The sequence below is a fragment of the Morus notabilis genome, unplaced genomic scaffold, assembly GCF_000414095.1.
Source record: "Morus notabilis unplaced genomic scaffold, ASM41409v2 Scaffold570, whole genome shotgun sequence".
NCBI classification, from domain to species: Eukaryota; Viridiplantae; Streptophyta; class Magnoliopsida; order Rosales; family Moraceae; genus Morus; species Morus notabilis.
In genome coordinates this window covers 472,522-490,865 of record NW_010358717.1, presented here as the reverse complement: position 1 = coordinate 490,865, position 18,344 = coordinate 472,522, and the positions used below count along the sequence as shown (strand labels likewise).

Sequence of the window (18,344 nt, the reverse complement as noted above, 5' to 3'; positions counted from 1 at the left end):
AAAGAAATAGCATGTGAATGCTATTAGGTTTTCCAATGATTTTGGATGAGATTTTAAAGAGTATCATTTCTTAAAATGAAATATTTAAGGAATGATACAACGCATGGTGGCCACAGAGATCGGGATGTGGGAATCGCATCCTTGGAGGCAGGTCCCGAAACTCGTACATATCCACTTCTTGTTTAGTGGAATTATGGCTCTGCACTTTTCATAGACAGACATTTTTACCGCTTCTTGCTTAGTGGTATGATGAGCTGCACACTTCCATTATACAGATATTTTCTATTATGTGAGTATTTCCTTTTCTAAAAAGGGATGATCGGTTCCGGGTGTATATATTCGAACCGTGAGTACCTTTATTTTAAATGCTTTATAAAATTTTATCCTACTGGGCCTTTCGCTCACCTTTCTTATTTTCAAATGTATTAAACCCCTCCAGGAGACGCGAGGAGTAGTACGGAGTAGGTAGCTACTACCGGTGATGTGGACTTGACCCCGGAAAGAGAAGAGTTGTCTTTCCTCTTATCTTTTATTTTAAGGCATATATATAAAAGATTATGGATTGTAAACTTAAATATTACTAGACTGTGGTTGATGTCACATTTACTCTTGCTTATATTCATGTATGCTAAACACATGTGGGAATTCCTGACATGATATCAGAGACGTGGTTTTAAACTGGTTTGGTTGGAAATTCCACCACCGTTCTTGAAATTAAATTTCTCTTGAATGCAGGGGCTCGTTTGGAAATACCTGGATGTTTTGGATTTGAAAGAAATTAAATTATTTTGCTACTAACTCTCTCAAACAGGTTTAAGTTTTTAAACGAGCCTCGACGTCACTAACCTTGGTTTAAGAGCGTGACACAACCACTTTACTAATGGTGATTGGTGCCCCCACAAGGGAGACCAAAAGGAAAAGGTGGAAATTAATCTCCACACAAAATAACAATACACAATCCCAAAGTAAAACCAAATCCTAAAAAGGCATTTGGATCGCTTCAGTATATATGTTTGACGCATGTACAATTACAGACATGCATATCTAGGAAAAGATATGGCAAAATATGGAGATGATCAGGTCAACAAGTTCACCTCTCATAACTTAATGCAAACAAAAACAGCTACCAAACATTGCGCAAGCCATGGCTGTGGATATGGTTGTTTATACCTCTCAACGTTTTCCTGGAAATTTCTTTATCCATCTGTCCATCAAAAACCCAAAAAAATTAAAATTAAAATTAAACCCTTTTTTATTTTATTTTTTAAAAAAGAATTGATTCTTTAGAGCTTGGCCACATGGATCTTGCCTCTTCATTATGTGACATACTCAATCACCAACTTCTTTGAAAACCTTCACTGCAATTTCGCCCATATCCTCCCAAATATCCAATCTCTGCCATATTATGTTATATATTTCCTTATTATAAGCTCATTAATTATAAATTATTAATATCAATATTTATTACTGTAATTATTTTTATTATTATCTATTCAACCAACAGAAACAAAGGTCCTACTTTCCGCAATATGGCTCTTAAGCCTTGAAGTACTAATTCTTCAAACTTATCGCTGTACTCGTCAACTTGCATGCTCTTTAAATGCATCGAATCCTTTTAATTCACATTCGATGTACGGAAAACCTGTGGGTACGGTGCCAGTTAAGAGAGAGAGAGAAGGATGTAATTTGGATTGAGTTTTTGTAGATACCCAGGTCGACGTTCTTGTTCAGTTAACTGATTTGAGTTTTTAATTTGAGTTAAGATGTGATTTTATGTAATAATTTTTTATTATAGTAAAAAAATTAGATGTGACTGTTTCTAAGAGTTTTTTATCCGAAAATCAGTGGTAACTTTAAGGCATCGAGTCTACAGTGACCTAGTTGCAGCAGCCATCTCTGTTGAACAAGAGCACATCGCCTTCCTCCAGGATCGAGCAGTTTCTGGGAAAACTTCAGGAGAACCTCAAAGGAATAACAGAAAAAACCGTGATCAAGGGCAAGGTAGTGGGGGAGTGCCTAGTGGTAGCAGTGGCTCTTCGGGAAGTGGGAAGAGTGGACCCTATAGCTTCAAGTGCCACCATTGTGGGGAGCTAGAGCATATCAAGAGGAACTGTCCTATCAGGGGCCAACTGGTGAACCAACAGACCCATCAATTACCGCAGAGTCAAAGGGGTATTGCTCATAGTCAAGACAGACTTCCACAGTTCACGCCTTTCTATCAGCCCCAGTTGCCTGTCCAGATACCAATTCCTCCTGCACCGATCTTCCGTCCGCCGAACTACTTTTATTTCCGGCCACAGGCTTCCGTATCGGTACAGTCTACCCCGTCGCAACAACAGTACAGACCTAGAAACCAGAGACCTAACAACAATGAGAGAGGAAAAGGGAAAGCACCGAGGCAGATGCATACCATGGCCGGGGGAAGTTCTGGAGCTCACGCCGGAAACCCAGTCGTCGAGGGTATGATACCTATCTCACATTCTTTTGTACGAGTTTTGTTTGACACTGGTGCTACACACTCTTTTGTTTCCACTACTTTTGTGAAAATTTTAGGTTCGAAACCCGATGACTTAGAGACTTCAATGTTTATAAGTTCTCCATTGGGACGTATGGAGGTGACTAGTGTATGTAGGTCGTGTGTGATCACGATTGGAAGTGAGAAATTAAAGGTAGATTTGATAATCCTTCCCATGAATTAGTTTGATGTGGTGCTTGGAATGGATTGGTTGTCAAGATATGGGGTGATTGTTGATTGCCACCGTATGAGAGTCACCTTGACTACCGGTTCTGGCACGACAGTAACGTATCAGGGAGGTGTTAACCCAGTTACAGAAGAACGACTACTGAGGCATAGTGTCAGAGGACGGCGGAATTTAGCTTGTTTCTCATTCCTTTCGGCATTAGAGGGTGAATCCGGTATCGCCGGGGAGAATGTTGAGGTCCCCGTGGTCAATGAATATGCGGATGTATTCCCTGATGAGTTGCCTGGTTTACCGCCTGATCGGGAGATCGAGTTTTGCATCGACTTACTTCCGGAGACGGCTCCGATTTCTATTGCTCCGTATCGAATGGCGCCTACGGAGATGAAAGAGCTAAGGAAACAGCTCAGAGAGTTGGCAGAAAAGGGATTCATTAGAAACAGCACATCCTCGTAGGGTGCACCTGTCTTGTTTGTGAAAAAGCACGATGGATCCTTCGGTTGTGCATAGACTACTGACAATTGAATAGGGTTACCGTGAAGAACAAGTACCCATTGCCGAGGATCGATGAGTTGTTCGATCAACTAGGAGGATCACGGTATTACTCAAAAATTGATTTGAGATCCGGGTATCATCAGTTGAAGATTAGGGAAGATGATATTCCAAAAACAGCTTTCAGGACTCGCTATGGGCATTATGAGTTCTTAGTAATGCCTTTTGGATTGACGAATGCTCCTGCCGCCTTTATGGATTTAATGAATCGAGTCTTCCGCCCGTATTTAGACCAGTTTGTGATAGTCTTCATTGATGACATCCTGGTTTAGTCAAAGACTTGGGAAGAGCACGAGCAACATTTGAGGATCGTTCTCCAGACTCTTCGAGAACACCAGCTTTATGCAAAAAAGGAGAAATGTGATTTCTGGTTGACAGAAGTCAAGTTCCTTGGACATGTTATATCTGGACAAAGAATTTTAGTGGATCCCTCAAAGGTTGAAATGGTGCTACAATGGGAACGACCGAAGAACGTTGCCGAAATTTGAAGCTTCCTAGGACTTGCAGGGTATTATCGACGAGTTGTAAAGGATTTTTTGAGTATTGCTGCTCCAATGACGCGGTTGACTAAAAAGGAAGTCAGGTTTGAATGAGATGCCGATTGTGAACATGCATTCCAAGAACTGAGGACTAGGCTAACCAGTGCGCTGATTCTGACGATTCCTAATAGCGATGAGCCGTACGAGGTGTATTCCGATGCATCAAGACGAGGACTTGGGTGTGTTCTGATGCAAAATGGACATGTTGTGGCCTATGCATCTCGTCAACTGAAGCCACATGAACAAAACTACCCCACGCATGATTTAGAGTTAGCAGTAGTCATTTTTGCTCTCAAGATATGGAGATGCTACCTCTATGGAGTAAAATTCCAGATTTTCTCTGATCATAAGAGTTTGAAATATCTGTTCACTCAGAAGGACTTAAATCTGAGACAGAGAAGATAGATGGAATATATGGAGGATTATGACTTCACCTTGCAGTATCATCTTGGAAAAGCCAACGTGGTAGCAGACGCTCTCAATAGAAAGACTCCAGGAATCCTAGCATCTTTGGCATTGGAAGATTGGAAACGGAGTGCAATTGTAGGTGATTATGATCTTCAGTATTATGAGGATTCTAACCACGCTATGGTGTACAACTTGGTTTCAACGCCAATCCTAATACAGCAAGTCAACCAGAACCAATGGCAGGATTCGCATCTTCAAGGAGTTTGGACTCGAGTTCAGAATGGAGAAAAACTGGACGAATGGAATATTCGGAAAGATGGAACGCTCTACTTCAGGAATCGCCTTGCCGTTCCTCAAGTGGATGAGATAAAGAAGACAATCCTTCACGAGGCCCACAAATCGAGGTTCGCTATTCACCCTGGGAGTACCAAGATGTATCAAGACCTCAAAAGGCAGTATTGGTGGAGAGGTATGAAGAAGGATGTTCGCCAATACGTGTCAGAATGTGCGACTTGTCTTCGAGTCAAGGCTGAACATCGAAAACCTGCTGGAGAAATGCAGCCTCTTCCTGTTCCTGGATGGAAGTGGGAACACATTACGATGGATTTTCTGATGGGATTGCCAAGGACTGAACATCGACATGATGCCATATGGGTTGTCATGTATAGGTTAACGAAGTCCGCGCACTTCATTCCCTTTCGTGCGACTTATTCCAGGAAAGTTCTAGCAGAGTTGTATCTGGAGCACGTTGTCAGACTTCACGGAGTTTCGTTGTCTATCACATCAGATTGTGACACTCGTTTCAACGCTAGATATTGGAGAAGTTTTCAAGAAGCCATGGGAACCGAACTGAATTTCAGCACCGCATTTCATCCTCAGACCGACAGATAATCTGATAGAGTTATTCAGATTTTGGAGGACATGCTTTGCGCTTGCATTCTAGATTTTGGTGGAAACTGTAAGAAGTATCTTCATTTAGCTGAGTTTGCCTATAACAACAGTTATTAGAGTAGCATTGGGATAGCCCCATTCGAAGCGTTGTATGGCAGACCTTGTAGATCGCTAGTTTGTTGGCTTGAGTCAAAAGATCGACTGACCTTTGGACCGGATGTTATCCAAGAGAATAATGAAAAGATAGACGTGATCCGGGAACGACTGTTAACGGCTCAGAGTCGTCAGAAAAGTTATGCTGACAGGAGGCGTAGACCCTTAGAGTTCTTAGAGGGCAATTTTGTCTTGTTAAGAGTCTCACCGCGCAAAGGAGTTACTCGTTTTGGTGTGAAAGGGAAACTCGCGCCGAGGTACATCGGGCCATTTCAGATCACACAGCGAGTCGGTGTCGTTGCTTACCGCCTCGATCTTCCTCCAGAATTGTCTCACGTGCACAATGTGTTCCATGTTTCAATGCTTCGAAAGTGACAACCCGATCCAGAAGCCATTGTGCAATGGTATGACGTGCCGATCCAATATGACACGACTTACGAGGAAGCACCCGTACAGATTCTTGACCGGAAGATGAAAAGCCTACGTCGACGTGAGATACCGTTGGTGAAGGTGTTGTGGAAACACCATGGCGTTGAGGAAGCAACGTGGGAATTAGAAACAACAATGCAGGAACGATATCCGTATCTGTTCATATCGTGAGGAAAATTTCAATTTCAGGGACGAAATTTCTTAAGGGGGTAGAATGTAACGCCATCCAGAATTAAACTTGTTTAATTATGATAATTGTGGTTTATTACTGTGCCTAAATTGATTTCTTAATTAATCATGAGCATTTAAATTTATTCTTAGTATTTGCAATTTCACCCCTATTTGTTTTATTTATTTTTCCTTAATATTTTTCCTAATTTTCTTTTTCCTTCTATTTCTCCTTTTCCTTTTTCCTTATTTCCCTTTTTTTTCCCTTTCCCTTCCTCACGTTACTCTCCCTCTCTCTGTCTGTCTCGGCACTCTCTCTCTCCTTCCCTCTCTCAATCTCCTGAGCTCTCTCCCTTACTCTCTCTCTCTCCCTCGAGCTCTCTCTCTCCCTCTCCCGTTCATCTCTCCCTCTCTCTCTCTCTCTCAAAGTTTTCTTTCTCAAGGGCCGGATTTAAACCAAAAACGGAGGTTTCCAAGAGGTTTTCAACATCAAAGCTTGGATCGAGGTAAAACTCTTTGAAACTTACTTTAGATTTTCGGATTTAGCTTTGTGGAACTTGTTTTAGTCGAGTTTGGTGATTTTTGGTTTAAATTTTGTTTTCGAATGGAATCCGAATGGGATTTGGTGAAACCTTGATGAAAATTGGGGGTTTTTTATTCTTTGGACCCTATTTGTTGATTTAAAATTGAGTCTATACATTTCCCTTGAGAATATGTCAAAATCGAACCCAAAATTGCAAGTTTTGGCTTTGTTCTTCGCGAATCGGCCATAGTTGGCCCTAGAAATTCTTCCCCACCGGTTAACCGGTCCGGTCGACCGGTCACCCTTCCATAGGTCGACCGGTCACCTCTCCACCGGCTGACCGGTGGAGTTACACTCCTCTGTCACCGGTCGACCGGTTCCCACTGAAACTGACCCTAAACAGCCCAGAAAACCCTGTTTCTGAAACTCGATATGGGATTGACCTAACCTCATTTGAGAACTCAAAATGAGTGGATTAGCCACATGAATCCTTTTTTTTTTTCCATTCGATTCTCCGGAATGAATCTCTATCTACAAAGAATCATGATTTGAATTAAGAATTGTTTATGAACATTGATTTTGAACTATGGCACACTAATATGATACAATTGCATCTAATTAAACAAGAATGTTTGGTGAGAAAGATCAAACTCTAAATTGTTGATTTTGATCGGAAAGTTAGTGGCACAATTAGAATTGGAGCCTCGAAGGAAAGCGGAGGCTAGGAGAACGGAAAGCTAAACCAGGTTTGATATCCAAAAGGTAGGATATTCTTGTCCATATCCTTGTTAGCCTCATTTTGAATGGTTTTAGCCAATGAAAATGTTTTAGGACAAAACATGATTAAAGTAAATGATTTTAAAAGAAATAGCATGAGAATGCTATTAAGTTTTCCAATGATTTTGGAAATGAGATTTTAAAGTATCATTTCTTAAAATGAAATATTTAAGGAATGATACAACGCATGGTGGCCACAGAGATCGGGATGTGGGAATCGCATCCTTGGAGGCAGGTCCCGAAACTCGTACATATCCACTTCTTGTTTAGTGGAATTATGGCTCTGCACTTTTCATAGACAGACATTTTTACCGCTTCTTGCTTAGTGGTATGATGAGCTGCACACTTCCATTATACAGATATTTTCTATTATGTGAGTATTTCCTTTTCTAAAAAGGGATGATCGGTTCCGGGTGTATATATTCGAACCGTGAGTACCTTTATTTTAAATGCTTTATAAAATTTTATCCTACTGGGCCTTTCGCTCACCTTTCTTATTTTCAAATGTATTAAACCCCTCCAGGAGACGCGAGGAGTAGTACGGAGTAGGTAGCTACTACCGGTGACGTGGACTTGACCCCAGAAAGAGAAGAGTTGTCTTTCCTCTTATCTTTTATTTTAAGGCATGTATAAAAGATTATGGATTGTAAACTTAAATATTACTAGACTGTGGTTGATGTCACATTTACTCTTGCTTATATTCATGTATGCTAAACACCTGTGGGAATTCCTGACATGATACCAGAGACGTGGTTTTAAACTGGTTTGGTTGAAAATTCCACCACCGTTCTTGAAATTAAATTTCTCTTGAATGCAGGGGCTCGTTTGGAAATACCTGGATGTTTTGGATTTGAAAGAAATTAAATTATTTTGCTACTAACTCTCTCAAACAGGTTTAAGTTTTTAAACGAGCCTCGACGTCACTAACCTTGGTTTAAGAGCGTGACACAACCACTTTACTAATGGTGATTGGTGCCCCCACAAGGGAGACCAAAAGGAAAAGGTGGAAATTAATCTCCACACAAAATAACAATACACAATCCCAAAGTAAAACCAAATCCTAAAAAGGCATTTGGATCGCTTCAGTATATATGTTTGACGCATGTACAATTACAGACATGCATATCTAGGAAAAGATATGGCAAAATATGGAGATGATCAGGTCAACAAGTTCACCTCTCATAACTTAATGCAAACAAAAACAGCTACCAAACATTGCGCAAGCCATGGCTGTGGATATGGTTGTTTATACCTCTCAACGTTTTCCTGGAAATTTCTTTATCCATCTGTCCATCAAAAACACAAAAAAATTAAAATTAAAATTAAACCCTTTTTTATTTTATTTTTTAAAAAAGAATTGATTCTTTAGAGCTTGGCCACATGGATCTTGCCTCTTCATTATGTGACATACTCAATCACCAACTTCTTTGAAAACCTTCACTGCAATTTCGCCCATATCCTCCCAAATATCCAATCTCTGCCATATTATGTTATATATTTCCTTATTATAAGCTCATTAATTATAAATTATTAATATCAATATTTATTACTGTAATTATTTTTATTATTATCTATTCAACCAACAGAAACAAAGGTCCTACTTTCCGCAATATGGCTCTTAAGCCTTGAAGTACTAATTCTTCAAACTTATCGCTGTACTCGTCAACTTGCATGCTCTTTAAATGCATCGAATCCTTTTAATTCACATTCGATGTACGGAAAACCTGTGGGTACGGTGCCAGTTAAGAGAGAGAGAGAAGGATGTAATTTGGATTGAGTTTTTGTAGATACCCAGGTCGACGTTCTTGTTCAGTTAACTGATTTGAGTTTTTAATTTGAGTTAAGATGTGATTTTATGTAATAATTTTTTATTATAGTAAAAAAATTAGATGTGACTGTTTCTAAGAGTTTTTTACTGTAGTAAAACTCGAATCGGTAAAATAAACGAGTCACGGATTCAAGTTTTTAATTTGAATTGAGATGTGATATTTTCTGAGAGTTTTTAATTGTAGCAAAAAAAATTAGATGTGACATTTTTTGAGAACTTTTAACTATCAAAATTTAAAATTAAAAACTCAAATCGGTGAAATAAAACCTAAAAAACGCACAATAATGTAAGATACTAAAATATGCGCTCCATATCTTCATTGATGGTTAATGTACATTTGAATTAAATACGAGTACACAACCAATAAAAGACACGACTGGAGTAATAGTAAAGCTTGAATTTTTCACTAAATTTTGATCATGATCAACTGCTGTGACAATTGATTTTTTTTTTTTTGGGTTAGTTTTGGATATTTTTGTGTTACTGAAGAACATATATATAACTAAATTATTGATCACCGTCAAGTTTCTTTATGCGCATCTATGCTCCCAGTAAATTATAAAGTGACCACTAACATGTTAAGTTGAGGCGCGATGACGTAAGTGATATTTTTTTAATTAAAAAAAACCTAGATTAATCAATTATATACTATGTACATATCATGGTAGTATCTTAATAGTATCCTTAAAAAAAAAAAAAAAAGTTGATAGTTTTTAAATAAACCTGAAGAACTTGAAAGGAAGATATGATCAGAAACAGTAAAATTACGACTAGACGGTTGCTTTGGAGGACACAAGTTTCTCTAGTTATTAAATGACAGAAAATAAATCAATTAATTATGTCACCTTTCTCAACAAACAACTACTTATAATATGAATGAATAACAAGGAAAAACATCTATCTGACTTTTTCTGTCTTTAAAAAAAGCACTTTCAACTCGCTTCAAATTGGTCATTACATTACATAAGGATTACAACTCATATCCGAAGAAGCAGCACAAAATTGGTCACTCTTTTTCCATCTGTGTAATTATCGGATATAGGTCATTTTCATAATTACTAGATGCACCTTCCAAGCAAGATAGTTCCTATGTACATATTATATATATATATATATATAATATAAGTATATACACACATATATATATCCTCGTTCCAAAGAGAATGGAATATCCACTTGCATTATTATAAATGTGATACTTCTTAATTATAGACTAATCTTCAAGCTAGGCGTTAGGAAGTGGAAGTAATGAAGATAATTGTTAAATAATAATCTATGTTATAAAAGGCTGACTTAGAAGTTAGCTAATTAAATATGATTAATTAACCAAGTTTCTAGTACTTCTCACGGTCAAAACCAGCTCATACTACACTGGTAATTAAAACCCACAAAAGCAAAATTATCTAAGAGTCAAACAAAATCTACCTTTGACATTCATTTGCGTATTGGTATGTGTGAAGTAAGCAGAATTGAAAAAAACAAAAACAAAACTTATGTTCTTCAAGTGAATAAGGTCAAAAAAACTCAGCCATTGGGTGATCAAACCCATATCTACTACCATTTCACATGAAATTTCCTTCCAAGTTCCAAAAAAACGAAATCCCCGTTTTTCAATTCCAGAAAATCTGACACCATTTTGAATAATTAAAAAAAATGGAGGGGAGTGTGGCTTGAACATGTGAAGTAGTCATTAAAAAAATGTGTTTATTTATCGTGACTTGGACTGTCGGCCCACCTAATAGATTAATTACTAATCAATGGAAGTTTATTTTTATTTTATTTTATTTATTTATTTATTTTTGCGTAAATAATGAAAATTCAGTTCCCCTTATGGCTCTCAGTGTTGATTAATCAGAAAAGATGCCTTGTAAAATGAAAATGCCAAATATGATTACATATTTTTTATCATCTTTTTTTTTTTGGTGTCCAATTGGAAGGAAGGAATAAGGAAGGAGGGAAAAGGCAGGGAAATCGTACGGATTGACGACACTATTCGATTCACACACATGTAATATCATTGGACAAAGCAATTCTGCCTCCTATTTTGGACTCTCTCTCTTCCCATGGTTTATATTTATTCTGTTGCTTGTAAAGTTTTAAAAGTTAGATATGAGATCCTAGTTTTCTCTTATCTTGGTAATATTAAGTGGACTAAACTCCAATAGAAATGACAAGAATATGCACTAGGGTATGAACAAATTAAAAATATACTCTACACTAGAGCTAATATGGTTCTATTTTGACTCATCAGATCTGCATTAAAAGAATCAATTTTAGATACTTTTTTTTTTTGTGTGATTTTGATTAATTCTAACGTTCATAAACATACATTATAATAGAGTAGACTTTACCGTAGAAAGCTCCAAAAGATAATTTTTTTGCTAATATCCTATCCATGAGATACATATTTTAACCGTAAAATTTTCATCAAGTTAATATGATTTTGATATAATCCGACTTTTAAAAAGTTTGTTCTATTAGTGTCGTATTTTTTTTAATATCTTACTGCATAATTCTACTAGAAATAAATGATGAGAAAAATGTGAATCTTGACGTGAGAAAGCAGTACTAATTGATCATTTATGTTAACAATTAGTTCTTAATTGCATTTTCTAGGTGTTATCGTGGAAAAGTAATTAAGCAGCTGTATATGCTAGCTAATTTGTCAAAAGTCTTGATCCTACGCAGAATTTTTGGAGTTATGACTTTACTTATTTTTACCCGATATTTTGTGAAAGTTATGAGTTGTGACAAAGCTAAAAACCTTGTGCCACAATAATTATAATATGCTACCTCCACCTAATTGTACTTAAATGTGTTGTTGACGCAGTCAACAACTTTATTTATATTCGATATTACACATGAAAATGGCTCTAGTCCCTCAAAATTATTTGAAAGCAACTGCGCGCTAGCTAGCTGCCATTGCATTTTGTACACTAGTATTTGTAAATTACTGCCTAAATGAATTTTTAGCAAGTTTCAAACTGAGAATAGTGTTAAAGTATAAAATTATTGTTGACTCACCTCCTAATAATTTAAACTTTTTAGATGAATTGGTAAACTAATATGGTATCAATACGGGAGGTCCTTGTTCAAACCCCTGTAATTGCACTCTTTATCCTCATTTAAAATTGTCATCATGTGTTAGGTTTTTATCTTTAATATATCTCGGACTTAAATATTCACGTATTGGATTTTTTAATTAATTTACCCACACGATTATCCATTGTCCAACTCACACATGAGGGGGAGTGTTAAAGTATAAAACTATTGTTGGTCCATCTCCTAATAGTTTAAGCTTTTGAGATTGATTGGTAAACTAATAAAGAGATCATATAATTTGGCTTAGGAAAGGGGGAAAAAAACTGAAAAAAAAAAAAGCTGATGTGTTGAGATGTCATGGACTAGGAATTATTGTTGAAATTTGTCTCTCCTTTTTCCCCCATTAATTTGTTATTTCACGCTAATGCTGTGTTTCCAATTTTTATCATTGCTGCAATGGCTTCCATGTTTTAAGATCAAGACTACATTTTTTTTTACGGAATTAAGACTATACATATATTTACATTTGTATAGATATATGCAAGTGTACTATTATCTCACCGTACGTACATGATCTTTGCTTAAGTGTATGCCCGTTCATTTTACCAATTTAAGTTTAGAATTCGAGTTTTGTTACAGTAAAAGGCTTTAAGAAACAATCACATCTAACTTTTTTACTACAGTAAAAAGCTCTAACATAAAATCACACATCAACTCAAATCAGTGAACTAAACGGGCCCGTAGTCTCTACGGGTTAATATCTAAATTAAAATGTCTATAATAAAATGGAGAATACTAATTTCGTAAGAGTAGAAACAAAAATCATATAATGGTACAATTTTGAACCACTAATTAAATTTTCATCAAATGTGATAATGACGATTCAAAACTGTATTGTACATTAGACTTTGTTTTCATAGATTTAAACTAAAAAGTTTTGGTTGAGACATTTTTTGTTGTCGTGTTTTATTTCACATAATTTTTTTTTTTTTGTAAAATGAATGAATAAATGTGTTCGAACCAAAACATCTGGTGTCAGTTTAACCAATCACATTGTGATGCAACAATAAAAAAAATTAAAATACTTTTTAATTAACACTTTCACGTATTGTTCTTCTATAAATTCATTAAATGATATGACATAATACGATTAATTATTATAATATTATTCTCCAACTTTTCACTATCATAGATCCTCTCATATTAAACATTAGTTTCATGTGGGTACCACTTAGATAAAAATGCATGGTAAAAGTCTAAGGCCTTGTTCATTTCATTGATTCGAGTTTTCAGTTTTAGATTTTTACAGTAAAAAGCTCTCAGAAAATGTCACATCTAACTTTTTCTGCTACAGTAAAAGGCTCTCACAAAATGTTACATCTCAGTTCGAATTGAAAACTCGAATCCGCGAAGTGAACGGGGTCTTAACGGCAGTATCCAATTGTACTGCACAATTTCACATAATTCACCATTTGCCTTATTGGGATAAATATATGTTATATTTTTGTTAGCTAGTGTTGTGGTCTGAACACATCGATTGAGAGGAATTGAGGGCCATGACCTGCAATGGTAGACAACATTGCTGGAAAGTTGACAAAACAACTTCTGAATACGACATGGATTAATTGAAGAACTCAATTATTATTATTTTTTAAAATTTTTAAAAAGGAAAATTCCATGCACATCTCCTCCTTAGGTAGGTCTTAGCCTTTCCTTCCAAATTATAAAGTGTAAAAACGCATGTAATGCCAACTTAGTAAGGGCTCTTTTGTTTCCCCAAAAAGTTCCTTTTTTTTTTCCAGATGACAATATTAATTCTTCGAGAAAAGTTTTTTTTTTGTCCTTCATCTTCAAAATATAAGGCATATTTGAGAATATATATATATATAAGGTACACTTTTGAGAAATTTTTATAATAACAACTGTTCTTTTAAATATTATTAGATTAATTTTGAACGGTCCGTTTTATGAGTATTTCACGTTCAATATTTACAGAACGTGATAAAAAAACACTACTCGCACTTATAGATCAGACTAACTATACAAAATTAATTTATAACAGCAGCGCACCTATTGATGGTAAAAAGAACAACTTCAACCGTAAGAATTTCCTATAAAGTTGTTCAAAACTCTATAACATTAACCGAGTGTTTTTAAGGTTCTTCCACGATAGGATCACCTCCTATCAGTGGTGCGGTTAAAACCACATTAAAATAAAAAGTATACAGAATAGATAATTTTTAATATTAATATAAATCTGAAGGTTGAAAAATATATATAAACCTCACAGTAATTTATTTTTTCACATTTAATTTAGTGTAGAAATCTTTCGTTTTTAAAATGTTGGATCATCAATAAATTTGACTAACTTTTAACGAACAAGACTGCATAAGAACAGTAATTGATACTTACGCCTCGTTCATTTTGCGGATTCGAGTTTTCAATTCGAGTTGAGATGTGTGACATTTTTTTAGAGCTTTTTACTGTAGCAGAAAAAGTTAGATGTGACATTTTTTGAAAAAATTTTACTGTAAAAATCTAAAACTGAAAACTCGAATCGGTAAAATGAGCGAAGTTTTATTCTTTTTTTATTTTAATTTTTTGGGTACTATATCAAGAAATTCTCGTAAATATAAAAATTCTCCAAAAACAGAAAAGATAGAAAAACAACAGGTAAAATTTCTGGTCATTTGCCGTACCAAAGAGAATCCATCCCCACATCGAATAACTCAAGTTTTGAGGCATGCAGTGTGACAAGTAAAAAAATAGGAAAGTCAAGACTCGCAGGCGTAAGCAACTAAGCAATACCATGAAAACAGTTGAGAGATGTCTCTCTCTCTCTCTTATTTATTAAATTGAGAGAGAGAGAGAGAGAGAGAGAGAGAGAGAGAGTTTTGTTATTTGCATGAAGAGGGCCATACGAGATAACGCGGTTTTGGAGTTGCGAGACAGGGAAAATACAGCTGTGGTTGTATTACATATGCAAAATCAAAAAATCTCTTACTAAACATTTATATATATATGAACATATATATATATCTCCGACTACGCGTGTTGTAATTATATTTTTGTTCTTTTTTGCAAAACGGCAATAAGTAAGCGCTGTTCATTTCGCTGATTCGAGTTTACAATTTAAGTTTTGTTACAGTAAAAAATTTTTAGAAACAGTCACGTTTAACTTTTTTATTTCAGTAAAAAACTCTCACATAACGTCACATCTCAACTCAAATTAAAAATTTAAATCAGCGAACTAAATAGACTTTTGTGTCATTAATTATTAAACCCCCTCTAAAACCTGCAGATCCTGGAAGCTGCGTAGACGGGAGAATCCTATGTTTCTCTCTCTCTTCTATCTAATTAATTGCGTTAATAATTTAAATTCACATCTTCCTTCAGGAAATGATTCCCAAAGTAGAAATAAGTTTTCCCACAACATCATAACAACCGGTGTGGGCGGAATTACTAAAATACCCTTCATTATATTTTTCAGAGTAACAAGGAAAACAAATAATAATAACAATAATATGGTTGGTTTTTGGCGACTTGGAGAACGGGTGACTTGCTGGGTAAGTCAGAAACCCTCTAGAACAATCATTTAATAAATTTTTCCTTTTACTTGGAATCTGATAGGAGCATGTGGGTTACAGGTATTTGCATTGCTCATTAATAATTTCCTTGGAATAATATTTTAGACTTTTATTTAAACTGTTGTTACTTTTAGTCACACAAATGAGATTGCCCAAACAAGTGTGAAATTGTTACACTTGCCAAATATTTAGCATTAGTATAATAACGAAGACTATCAGCTTAACTGACTCATTCATCAAGTAATTAATTAGCTTTCTTACCAGAACAAGCTTAGTCGCAACTGTCAATTAGCAAATATTATGTTTCTTTCCGGCCCTCCTTAAATATCTTGTTGTTCCCACTAGTAATCAATAATAAAAATATATATAAGTAATCCTTCATCATGCAATAAAGGGCAAAAAGGTCAGCTTAACTAACTCATATTCATCAAGTAGCTTTCTTACAAGAACAAGCTTAGTTGCAACTGTCAATTAGCAAACCTTATGGGGTTGTTCTTTTACAACAAAATTCACAAAAAATTTAAACTCAAGTTACAATTTTATTCAAGTTCACGTTCTTTTAAGTTCTAACTTTATTCAACTTTACTCAACTTTATTCAAGTTACAACTTCAACTCAAATTACAACTTCAACTCAACTAAAAAATTACACTCAAATCACACTCTAAAAGAACAAGCCCTATATTTCTTTCACTCCTTAAATATCTTGTTGTTCCCACTAGTAATCAATAATAAAAGTATATATAAGTAATCCTTCATCATGCAATAAAGGGCAAAAAGGCCATTTCACAAAATTCCTCCTTTCCCATTCACATGAACTAGGAAATATCTGTCACCCATTATCATATTCAAACAAGAGAGTAGAAAGAACCATACTGGTCCTCTCAAATTGTTTAGAGATCTCAACTCTCAAACTTCCATATCTATATAAATACTAGCATCTCCTCCCTCACAACAAGTTGCTCCCCCCATTCCTTTCCTTTCCTCATATTTTTATTTGAACAACAAGTAGTATACTATTAACACAATACATTAAACCAAAAAAAAAAAACCTTTCAATTACACCCTTCTCAAACTCCTTATTGCCATATATATCTTCCTATATATATATATAGTCCAAAACTCTTTATCTCTCTTTTTTCTCAACCATGGTGAAGATTGAGAAGAGCCCATCAAAGGCAAGAGGTAATAACTCTACTCCAACATCATCAACGCCCGGGAAAAATAAGTACAAGGGAGTGAGAATGAGAAGTTGGGGTTCCTGGGTTTCCGAGATTAGGGCACCAAATCAAAAGACAAGGATTTGGTTGGGATCATATTCCACCGCTGAGGCTGCGGCTCGGGCATACGACGCCGCATTGCTGTGCCTCAAAGGCTCCTCAGCCAATCTCAACTTCCCTACTTCAACGACAACATTCTCTAGTTCCTTGCAAAACGATGTCCCCCACGACGTCGTTTTGTCCCCCAAGTCCATCCAAAGATTCGCCGCCGCCGCCGCAGCCGCCGTAACAAATACGACGACAACAACAACTACAACGACTACTACTACGGCTAATACTACTTTTGTTAATGACAATAATACCCTTGCCATTTCAACACTTTATAATGATCTCCGATCTTCCTCTTACTCTTCCTCTTCTTCATCGTCAGTGGTCTCTTCGCCGTCGGATCAGGTTGATGACGACGTGTCGCTGATGGGTTCTCTTGATGGGACCCGCATGAATAATGATAACAATTATGATCATCATCAACAACCAATGGCTATGATGGAATCGTGGCCGTTTGATGCGCTTATTCATGAATACTCGCCAAAGTACGTGGATCATCATGATCATCAGATGCTAACAAGCTTAATGTTTGATCCGCAGATGTTGGTGGAGGATCCTTACGAAGAAAGCGATATTCGTTTGTGGAGTTTCTGCTGAGAAATTGAAAAAAAAAAAAAAAAAAAAAAAAAAAGTTATTCAATTTCATACTTATTTAATCATTCTTTATATATTATTATTTTTCCATTATTCGTTTTCATTGACGATCTTGTTGTTGCTTAAAAATATTACTGACAGTGGCCACAATTCATATTATATGTGTTGATTAAGTTAGTATGTGTCATTAGGGAAATATTTGAAGAAAAAAGAGAAAGAAATCTCACTCTTTGAGAAGAGACTGATTTTTTGGAACTCTCTCATGTGGGTAATTATTATTTTTATTGTATGTGTATTTTCTTTTTGAACTTTGATGTATGCTTAATGCAAATTGCGTTGTTAATTAAATTCAATATTGTTTATATATGGATGATATTCTTGCATGTATTCCAAATAAAAATAAGAAATTACAAGTTCGTCTACATATTGTTCATTTACTGCCGTCCATTTCTTTTTCTATTATTTCCTTTTTATTTATTTATTTACTTATTATTATTTTATTTTTTATTTTTATTTTTTGGTGATGTATGGTTAACTTCAAAGCTAATAAAAGGAAATTTCACGCGCTAATTGTACTGTGTATGTGAGAGTTGTGGGGAATCTTGTATAAATATGTCAGAGATATGCCTATCTCACTGGAACAAAGCACAGAGCTTGTGGAAACTTGAATCCATCTTGTATATAACGAATGACTTTTCTTAAGGGAATTCGAATGTATCTTTTGTACATATGTACACAATACCGCAGAATATACTTACACATACTAGTCTAATTTTTCATTTATTTTTCTAGCTATGTGATAAATATGGACGAGTTCTTAAGGGAATT

At 35.7% G+C, this 18,344-nt stretch overlaps 1 protein-coding gene across 1 annotated transcript; it reads left to right on the top strand.

Annotated features, from left to right (window-relative positions):
* Window positions 1–16,573: 16,573 nt before the first annotated feature.
* LOC21403085 (ethylene-responsive transcription factor ERF014) lies at window positions 16,574–17,561 on the top strand. The gene has a single exon (XM_010093073.2). It carries the CDS (start codon window positions 16,743–16,745, stop codon window positions 17,517–17,519), a length of 777 nt encoding a protein of 258 aa, XP_010091375.1. The 5' UTR covers window positions 16,574–16,742; the 3' UTR covers window positions 17,520–17,561.
* Window positions 17,562–18,344: the final 783 nt, after the last annotated feature.